General features: G+C 46.0%; 1 protein-coding gene across 1 annotated transcript; it reads right to left on the reverse strand.

The window, feature by feature from the left end:
* Positions 1-6,076: 6,076 nt before the first annotated feature.
* KRT18 (keratin 18) lies at positions 6,077-10,043 on the reverse strand. Its single transcript, XM_006869989.1, has 7 exons — positions 9,591-10,043; positions 8,544-8,626; positions 8,031-8,187; positions 7,302-7,466; positions 7,095-7,220; positions 6,594-6,817; positions 6,077-6,250 (listed from the first exon to the last, which is right to left on the reverse strand). The coding sequence occupies exons 1-7, from the start codon at positions 10,041-10,043 to the stop codon at positions 6,130-6,132; spliced, it is 1,329 nt and encodes a 442-aa protein (XP_006870051.1). The 3' UTR covers positions 6,077-6,129.
* Between the last annotated feature and the right edge of the window lie 471 nt (positions 10,044-10,514).

Here is a 10,514-nt window from a genome sequence, read left to right on the forward strand (position 1 = left end):
GCCAAGTGCTTAACCTTAAGCCTTCCAGGGACTCCTTATCTCTTATGTTATTGTTGTTGTTGTTAAATGCCATTGAGTCATTTTTGGCTCATAGCGACCCTGTATAGGGTTTCCGAAAAGTGGGTTGGTGAGCTTGAACCACTGACTTTGCAGTTCAAACTGACTTTGTGGTCCAGCACATTAACCCTTAGTGCTACACCAGGACTGTCAATTTGGTTCCAACTCAAAGCAACCCTGTATAGGGTATCTAAGGAGCAGCTGGTGGATTTGAACCACTGACCATATGGTTTGCAGTCTAGTGCTTATCCTGCAGTGTCACACCAGAAGTCCTTATCTCCTATTGCTGTTGTTGTTAAGTGCCGTCAACTGGTGGGTTTGAACTGCCGACCTTGTGGTTCACAGTCCAGTGCTGATTCTACAGTGCCATACCAGGAGTCCTTATATCCTTCCTATGTTGTTGCTGTTGTTAAGTGCCTTCGACTCATAGGGTTTCCGAGGAGTCAGTGGTGAGCTTGAGCTGTTGACCTTACAATTCAAACTGACCTTTCTGTCTAGCTCATTAACCTGCAGTGCCACACTAGGACTCCTTATCTCCTGTTAAGGGCTGCTAAGTGGCATCGAGTCAGTTCAGACTCATAACAACCCTATATAGGTTTTCTGAGAAGTGGCTTGTGGATTTGAACCACCAGCCTTGACCTCCTGCAAAGATTGGGGGAGTGGCAAAAGTGGGGGTTGGAAAGAGAACAGACATGAGGTGGGACAGGTGGTTTACGTTTGTTCAGAGAAGTAGGTTTAAAAAGAGTGTGAGGTACCTCAGATTTCAGTGGAATTTGTTTTCCTCCAGGTAGAAGAACCCAGGAACCCAGAGATAGCTCAGGTTCCTGATCGCTGGAGCTCCTAGTTAACCTTTCATGGAACTAAGGTTGGGCTCTGGAGAGCAGCTCATTCTTTTTCCATTCCTACCTTCTCTGGACCCAGCTTCTCAGGATCTGACATTGAGTCTACCTACTACCCTCAGGGGTTGTCTGTCTTAGGTTTTCCTCTGGGTCTACCAGAGAAATAAGTGCTTTAAACAATGCCATCTGTATCTTTTCGCTACCAAAACCCGTTGCCATTAGACTGATTCCAACTTATAGTAACTCCATGCATTACAGAGAACTGCTTCATAAGAGTTTGTTGTTGTTGTTAGGTGTCATTGAGTCAGTTCTGACTCATAACAACCCTGTATAGGGTTCCCGAAGAGCAGCTGGTGAATTTGAACCATTGACCTTGCAGTTCAAACCACCCTTGTGGTCCAGTGTTTTATCCCACAGCACCACACCAGGATTCCCCATAGAGTTTACTTGACTGTAAGTTAGGAGTTCTGGTGTGATGCTGTGAGTTAATGCGCTAGACTGCAAAGTGGGTTTGAACTGCAAGGTTGGTGGTTCAAGCTCACCAGTTGCTCCTTGGAAACCCTCTACAGGGTCACTATGGGTCGGAACCGACTCGACAGAACTTACCACCACCAACAATCTTCTTCACTATCAACAGTCATGGAATCAGCAGTCAAGAAATTGAATGATGTATTGCACTAAGCAGATCTGTTGCACAAGATGTCTTGAAAATAAGTTCAAGAGCAAAATGTGTTCAATAAGTTCAGAACAAAAATGTAAGTTTGAGGACTAAGTTGTGCCTGACCCAATCCATGATATTTTCAATAACTTCATATGCATGTGAAAGTTGGACAATAAGTAAAGAAGACCATAGAAGAATTGAGGCATTTGAATTATGGTGCTGGATAAGAATATTAAAAGTACCATGGACTGCTAGAAGAACAAACAAATCTGTGCTGGAAGAAGTACAACCAGAATGCTCCTTGGAGGCCAGGATGGTGAGACTTTGTCTTGCATGTTGTTGTTGTTAGGTGCCAGCGAGTCATTACTGACTTATAGCAATCCTATGCACAACAGATCGAAACACTGTCTGATCCTGGGCCAACCTCATAATCGTTGCTACGTTTGAGCCCAGTGATGCTTCCACTGTGCCAATCCATCTCAGTTGGGGTCTTCCTCTTTTTCTCCGACCTCCACCTTACCAAACATTATATCCTTCTCCAGCTACTGGTTCCACTTGACAATATGTCCAAAGTATGAGAGACAAAGTCTGGCCATCCTGGCTTCTGAGGAGCACCCTGGCTATAATTTTTCCAACACAGATTGGTTTGTTATTTTGGCTGTCCATGGTACTTAACAATATTCTCCTCCAACACCATAACTCAAATGCATTAATTCTTGCATGATCTTCCTTACTCACTACCCAGCTTTCGCATGCATATGAAGTTATTAAAAATACCATGGCTTGTGTCAGGAGCACCTTACTAGTCCTCAAACTGACATCTTTGCTCTTCACGTTAAAGAGGTCTTATGCAGCAGATTTACCCAATGTATACATGATTTCCTGACTACTGCTTCTGTAAATATTGATGGTTGTTCCTAGCAAAATGAAGTCATTGACAACTTCAATCTTTTCTCCATTTATATGGATATTATTCATTGGTCCAATGGTGAGGATTTTTGTGTAACCCATACTGAAGGCTGTGGTCTTTGATCTTAATCAATAAGTATTTTAAGTCTTCTTGGCGTTCTGCAAGCAAGGTTGTATCATCTGCATATTGCAGGCTGTTAATGAGCCTCCCTCCAAATCTGATGCCATGTTTTTCTTGATATAATCCAGCTTCTTTGATTATTTGTTCAGCACACAGATTGAATAAGTATGGTGAAAGAATCTTGGTGCCACACCTTTCCTAATTTTAATCCATTCAGTGTTCCCTTGTTCTGTTTGAACTGCCTCTTGGTCCATATACAGATTCCTCATGAGCACAACTAAGTGTTCTGGAATACTCATATTTTGTATTGTTGTTCATAGCTTGCCATGATCCACACAATCAACAGCCTTTACATAGTCAATAAAGCACAAGTAAACATCTTTCTGGTATTCTCTGCTTTCAGCCAGGATCCATTGGACATCAGCAATGATATCCCTCCTTCCATATCCTCTTCTGAAACTGGCTTAACCTCTGGAAGTTCTCTGTCAATATATGGTTGCAGTTGCTTCTGTATTATCTTTAGTAAAATTTTACTCATGTGGGATATCAGTGATATTTTCCAATGATTTCCACATTCCATTGGGTCACCTCTTTGGAATGGGCACAAATACGGATTTCTTCTTGTCAGTTGGCCAGATAGTTGTCTTCCAAATTTCTTGGTATAGAATGAGTGAGTTCCTTGAGTGCCACTTCACTTTGTTGAAAGATTTCAATTTGTATTCTGTCAATTTATTTGCCAATGAATTCAATGCACCTTGGACTTCTTCCTACAGGATCATTGGCTCTTGATCATATGCCACCTCTTGAAATGATTGAACATCTACCATTTCTTTTTGGTACAGTGATTCTGTGTATTCCTTCAATCTTCTTTTGATGCTTTCTTCATCATTCAGTGTTTTGCCCATAGGATCCTTCAATACCACAAGTTGAAGTTTGAATTTTTTGTTCAGTTCTCTCAGCTTTAGAAATGCTTAGTGTGTTCTTCCCTTTTGATTTTCTAACTCCAAGTCTCTCATACTTTAGACAAATTATCAGAAGGGACAAGTCCCTGGAAAAGAACATTATGTTTGGTAAAGTGGAGGGTCAGTGACAAAGAGGAAGACCCCCAACGAGATGGGTTCGCAGAGTGGCAGCGGCAATGGGCTCAAGATTAACAACAATTGTGTGGCTGGTGCAGGAGCAGGCCGGGTTTCAATCTGTTGTGCACAGGGTCTCTTGGAGTCAGAACTGATTGGATGGCATCTCATAACAACATCAACAATCTTCATGGAAGCAGCTCACTAGCAGGCCTTTTCTTCTGGGACACTACTGGGTGCGTTTGAACTGCCAACCGTCCAGGTTAGCAGCCAAGAGCAAATTGTTTCTCATCACTCACGGATTTACTTTTCCATAAAAACTCCCATATTTTCCGAGATTGCAGAATAGTCACCACAGTACGGCAAACTGCCAGATGAGTGGTGATTAGAGATTGCAGAGTAAATAAACTGCATTTCTAAGGTTGAAAATGATTTTCCATTTTAGTTGATGATCTATTATTATAGGATCATCCTGTGTCATCTCAGTGTGATTTTTCTTAACTCCCACCGACCCCCCTTACTTACTTATCTCTGCCTATAACACTTATTACCTTTTCACATGATACCTCATCTACTTACATGTTATGTTTATTGTTTATTATCTGCCTCTCCTCACCAGAATAAAACTCTATGAGAATGAGGATTTTGTTCTGTTTTGATGCCTAGAAGAGGGCCTGGCATATACTAGGTGCTCAATAGGTATTTGTTGAAAGAAAGAATAAAATGCATACTTTTGACCATTGGACAATGAGGTCCATGAGGTAAAGGAAATGCCTATTTGGTTCACCATGTATATATTTAGCCCTTAGCACAAAGTTGGCATTTCATAAATATTTAATCTGATGGCCCAGTTTACGGTTCCTAGTTTATCCTGTAGATAAGCTCACACAGTGCATATATGTACACAAATATAATTGCAGTATTTTAGTATAAGAAATTCTGGTGTGGTGCTATGAGTTAATGCACCAGACTGCAAAGTCATTTGAACTGCAAAGTTGGCGGTTCAAGCTCACTAGCTCTTCCTTGGAAACCCTATACAGGGTTGCTATGGTTTGGAATTTTGACTTGATGGCACTTCACAACAACAAACAACAAAACTATACTTGACTGGGGTAGGTAAATTAGTATTACACACAATGAGATATTAAGCAGCTATTAAAAAGAAAGGCAAATCTACATATAGTAATTTAGAAAGATATCCAACATTCTCGTAATTTCCATTGTTTGTTCTGTTTCTATTGGTCTAAGCTTTCCGTCTCCTCCTTGATTTTGGGTGAATGTTGACCATTGTGTTTTCTATAGTTCATTGTTTAAATAATATAATTTAAAAAAGTTAGAATAAATTATAATCCAAATCAAAATCTGTGATTATTTTTAGACATTTGTTATTTTTACTACTCAATAGCACAATTCAATTAAAAAGCACAGAATTGTGACATTTCAGTTAGCTTTAAGATGTCCAAGTGTGGCACTGTAGGATAAGCACTGGACTGTATGGTCAGGTTGAATCACCAGGTTGGCAGTTCAAACTCATCAGCTGCTCTTCAGAAACCTTATACAGGGTTCTTGCTATGAGTTGAACCTACTCATTGGCACTTAACAACATTACCTATTGGGAACTAGTGGTATAGACTATTCTGTCACCTTCAGTGACTACATTCACTGTACTTTTAGTCAGACTTATGTTGTTGTTGTTGTTATGTGCCGTGGAGTTGGTTACGACTCATAACGACCCTGCACAGGGCTTCCGAGGCTGTAAATCTTTATGGGAGCAGAAAGCCTCATCTTCCTCCCATGGAACAGCTGGTAGTTTCTAACTGTTGACTTTGCGGTTCACAGCCCGATTTGTAACAACTACGTAGTCATTCTAAAATTCATACTGGGCAATGAGCAGGACATGGAGACCATGGGTTTGGGGGATGGGTACAGAAAGGGGCTGTAGGGAGAAGGCTGAGGGGAGGGAAGTACAGGGGAGTGGGCCAAGAATGCAGAGTGACAGAGATAGGGAGACCCAGCTGTGTGGTCTGGTCCTGCCTCTTTCTTTAACCTTTGCCTCTGTCCTTGGCCTTACTTCCTTCTCTGGCTCAGATTTCTGCTAATGAGCACCTGCCAGCTGGGCCACAGAGAACTCCAGAATAAGCAGGAGGGTGGGCTTATGACTCCCAGATCTCCTCAAAGGCTAAGACAAAGTTATTGTAGCTCTCTCTATTGCCCTTGGTTCACCCCATCTACCTTTTCCTCTTCTTTCTCTGAGTAAGTGTGTTCTAGAAACTCTGTTACCCACTTCCCTGCCCTTTGAAACACCTGGACGCAGAGGGGACTTCAGCCTGGTCACAGATGGGACTATTAGATCAGGGCATTTGCACATAAGTATGAAAACAACCAAGAAAGACACAGGGTGATGTCCATTGACCTCAAATTTTTATTGACCTCTCATTCTTCAAAGGGGACTCTGGTTCTACTTCCTCAACGTCTCAGAACTTTGGTGTCGTTGGTCTCAGACACCACTTTGCCGTCCACGATCCTTCGGGTGCTGGTCTTGTGGATGGTTTGCATGGAGTTGCTGCTGTCCAGGGCATCACTTAGACTGTAGCAGAAGACCAAGCCCCAGTTATAAACAGCCTCACAGAATATAAGGAAGACCTGACGCTGATATATCTCTAAATACCCCTCAGTTACTTTCTCCATAAAGGAAAATCCAAGGCCAAACTCTACTGCTCCCTAAATATTCTAAGGGACAAAACTGAGTGTACTGTCTTCTAAAGAGGTTGTAAATGTTACTCCTTTGAAGACATAGAAAGACACGCATAAAGCATTATTCCAGTGTTCAGTAGATCCCAATAAATAGGTACATGGGTGTCTATTAAAAACTCAGGCTTTGGGGAGAAGTAATACCTTGGTCTGGTTTGTATGGGTTGAGCCTTACTTACCTAAAATCCTCCCCATCTTCCAGCAGCCGGCGGTAGGTGGTGATCTCAGCTTCCAGCTTGACCTTGATGTTCAGCAGGGCCTCGTACTCTTGGGCCTGGCGTTGCCCCTCTGCCCGGGTCTGTGCTAGTTCTGACTCCAGGTGCAGCAGGACCCCATTGAGCTGCTCCATCTGCATGCTGTAGCGGGCCTCCACCTCCTGTAGGCTGTTCTCCAGGCTGGCCTTCTGTGGGGACACAGGGAGGGTGGTTTGGGTGAGTCCTGAGATAGAGTTGCAGGGGGAATCTCTGCAACTTTTAGTTGGGCACATTTTTTTGAGTACCCAGTGTGTGCCAGGTAAGGGGTCTGAAGTGTGGGAAATGCAAAGAGGAGTTTTCTGATTTTTCTGAGCTAAAGCAACTTGTGATTCGGAAAGAGTAGGATTTGGGCTAAGACAGGGTTGAGTCTGAGGACAACAGAAATCAGGGGTTCAGAATTGGGTTGGGTGACATGAGAGCTCTCACCAGATTTCTCATTGAGTCCAGGTCAATCTCCAAGGATTGGACTGTCCGTCTTAGTTCGGTGAGTGTCATCTCTGCAGCTCCTATCTCAGCAGACTGAGAGGTAACCACTGTAGTGCTCTCCTCAATCTGCAGGGTGGTATGGGCCATCAGACGCATGCCCCCAGATCTCTGTGTCTAGTCTGGCATCCCACCCTTGCCCTCAGGTACCTGCTGAGACCAGTACTTGTCCAGCTCCTCTCGATTCTTCTGAGCCAGCTCGTCATACTGGGCACGGATGTCGGCCATGATCTTACCGAGGTCCTGAGATTTGGGGGCATCCACTTCCACGGTCAGCCCAGAGTTGGCAATCTGGGCTTGTAGGCCCTTTACTTCCTAAAAGAGAGATGGGTAAATGGAGGGAAGGGGTGTGGTCAGAGTTCCAATTAAAGCCCCTTATATGTGATTACCTCCTTTAGGAGGTTTGCAGGATTAGCTCTAAAGGAGACCAGAGAAAATTCTTGGCTATATATTCTGGGGAATGTTGATTCTGGCTTTCTACTAAAGATGGGTGGAAAGGCCCTCATACTGCCTGCCCATGCCTGTCATCACAGGTGGTTTAATCCCTCCTTGCTTTTCCCTGTCCCTCCATCTACCCCCCTTCCTTAAATCTGCTTCTTATGCCTCTGTCTAGGAAGCTCTGCTAGCTCCATCTTCCCTCACTCTTCATCCTCAGTGCTAGCCACTCCTACTCCTGTCCTCATCTTGATCTTCTCACACTGCAGTTCAGGTGAACTACAGAGTATATATGACCTACTGAGTATGGGAACAGTTTGATTGAGGGCTCAGGTTGGTACTTCTAAACTTCTCTAACAAGCTACTTGCACATGGCCTGCTCCATTTGTTTCCCCACCCAGACTGGTCCCTTTGGTTTCTGGCCCGGCCAGTGACCCTTCTTGCCTCCTCGTGATTTTTCTTCATGAAGAGCAATTCCTCCTTGAGAGCCTCAATCTCTGTCTCCAGTTGCAGCCGAGTGACATTGGTGTCATCAATGACCTTGCGGAGCCCATGGATATCACTCTCCACAGACTGGCGCATGGCCAGCTCTGTCTCATACCTGTGGGTGTGGAGGTGATCAGAGGAGCTCCCATCTCTGATCCTGAACCTTCTCAATTCCCCTAAGAGCAACCTCATTTCCACTGCAAACCAGCAACCTGAATCAGGTGGTAATCCCCTGGGCACGGTTCTTGGCACCTTGGGCAGTGTTCTTCAACTGGGCTTCATGAATGGTTAAATGAATGAATCAATTCTTATTCATTCAGTTCCATCCACACCTGAACAAGACCCCACTGTGAGACTCTATCTGATCCAGCCTAGGGAGCAGCCCACTCTTAGCTCCACCTTTCCCCCTCTCTCCTTACCCCACCTCCCCCTACCACCTCACCTTTTCACTCCCTAACCACTAAGTCTTACTTGACTCTGAAGTCATCAGCAGCCAGCCGGGCATTGTCAATCTGCAGAACGATGCGGGCATTGTCCACAGAATTTTCAAAGATCTGAGGTGGGGAGAGGAGAGATTGCTTCATGACTGAGAAGTTAATGGCTGGATCCCTCTGCTACTTGATGCATCTGCTTGGAGGCAAAATGAATAGAATTTGGCTCCAAGTAGGAGAGGGTCCCAAGCTGGCCAGAGAGGATGTCTGTATGGCTTTTCCTTAACTCCCACACTGGCCCTTGTAAATAAGTGGCGTGGTTTTCATTGTGAAAAAAAGGAAGTTAATGGCTGGGCTGAGTGTGTGGAAGGTGTTATTGTGTGTCAGTGATACCAACAAGGTCCCAGCAATGGCCGGGAGACTCTCCCTCTACACCTAGCCCCTTCCACTTCCATCCCCCACACTGCTCCCTTCTCTCCTGGAGTCCTAAATCCCAGAGCTCTCATCAGACTGCCTCTACTCCTCCAGTGTGGCTGCTGCTGGCTGGGCTGTATGGAAGTGAGCAGTCACAAGTCCTCTCCCTGGTCCTCTGGCATTTTTTTCCTGGTGCACCTGCTCACCCCCTTGCTCTGGACCTCCCACCACCCCCTGCCCTGACCACTCCCACAGGCAGGCCTTCTGTTTACTCCTAGATGACTCAGCTTTAGTCACATCCGCTTAACCCTCTAAGTATCCCCACTCGGCCAGCAATCCTCTTTAGGGCCTTGTCTCACCGCCCTTTATGCCCTTTGATTCCTTAGCAAAGCTCCCCCACTTCTCACTATATTCTGGGGAAGGTTACCTAGCCACCAATCTCGGGGTCCCTGTGGCTAGGGATCTGTATAGAAATCCAGGACATTTCCAGGCACCTCACATGGAGCAGGAGATGGGATGTAGATAGAAAATGGGGCAAGGAGTTAATGCACATCCTCATACTGACTTTCTAAAAGTGTGTGTGTGTGTGTGTGTGTGTGGCGGGAGGTAAGGGAGTGCTTTACTGAAGGGTCACTAGAACCTGGAGTTGGGCCCCTCCCTCCATGCTCCTTACCTGAGCCTTCAGCTCCTCGATGGTCTTAAAGTATTGACTCCAGTCCCTGACCTGGGGTCCTCTCTTCTCCAGATGTTCCCGGATTTTACTCTCCAGCCTCTGATTTTCAGTATCCAAGCTCCTCACTTTTTCCAGATAGCAAGCCAGGCGGTCGTTCAGCTCTTGCATGGTTTCCTTCTCGCCCGGGATTCCCCCGATTCCCGCTAGACCCCCGGTCATCCCCCCAACCACACCCCCGGTCATCCCCCCAACCACACCCCCAGTAATCCCCCCTGCCCAGCCGCCACGGAAGCTGCTGGAGTGGGACATGGAGACCCGAGAACCCGTGCCACCGGCGCCCGCATAGACGCTGGCTGCGCTGCTGGTTGGCCGGACTCTCTGGCTGGACGGCCTGACTGAGCCCAGGGACCGATAGTTGCTGGAGAAGGCGGTGGAGCGCGTGGTGTAGCTCATGCTGTCCGGAGGAGTCAGGCAAGATGCAGGGACACAGACCAGAGCCTTGGAAAGTGCGCTAAGTCTGCGGCTTGTTATAGTGCTGAGGGAGGGGGTGGGGACTAGCCAGCCCCGCCCCTGCTACCTGAACTGGCTCTGAAGCCTGGGCCACAGGTGGGCCGCGACGGCGCTTTGTTCTCTGGGTTCCACAACCTCTCACTCCCGCAGCCCCTCCAGCGCAACCCTGACAAGGCTGTCCTCAATTCCCCAGAAAAGGAGTAGCTGTTAGGGCAAACTAGGGCAGCAGTTGTTGGTCCTTGAGTCTATTTTCAGGACAGGAAATGACGTTATTATACCGGCTCCCACCACCCAAATCCAGGTAAAGGCAGGCCGGGGATTTGGGGTTCATGAGGGCAGGGTGGGATGGAGTCTCTGTGGCTATCCTCAATCTTCCGCCCAAGTTCTCCACTGTTGAAATAGGTCTTCTTGGGG

This window comes from Chrysochloris asiatica, unplaced genomic scaffold, assembly GCF_000296735.1.
Source record: "Chrysochloris asiatica unplaced genomic scaffold, ChrAsi1.0 scaffold00138, whole genome shotgun sequence".
Lineage (NCBI taxonomy): Eukaryota > Metazoa > Chordata > Mammalia > Afrosoricida > Chrysochloridae > Chrysochloris > Chrysochloris asiatica.

What these genes read in the sequence shown, in the direction of transcription:
- KRT18 (XM_006869989.1), bottom strand. Translation starts at nt 10,043, where the DNA reads ATGAGCTACACCACGCGCTCCACCGCCTTCTCCAGCAACTATCGGTCC. An exon ending in TCGAGGAGCTGAAGGCTCAG is followed by an intron (nt 8,627 to 9,590) that starts GTAAGGAGCATG and finishes TCCCCACCTCAG; the next exon opens with ATCTTTGAAAATTCTGTGGA. An exon ending in TGGACTCAATGAGAAATCTG is followed by an intron (nt 6,818 to 7,094) that starts GTGAGAGCTCTC and finishes GTGTCCCCACAG; the next exon opens with AAGGCCAGCCTGGAGAACAG.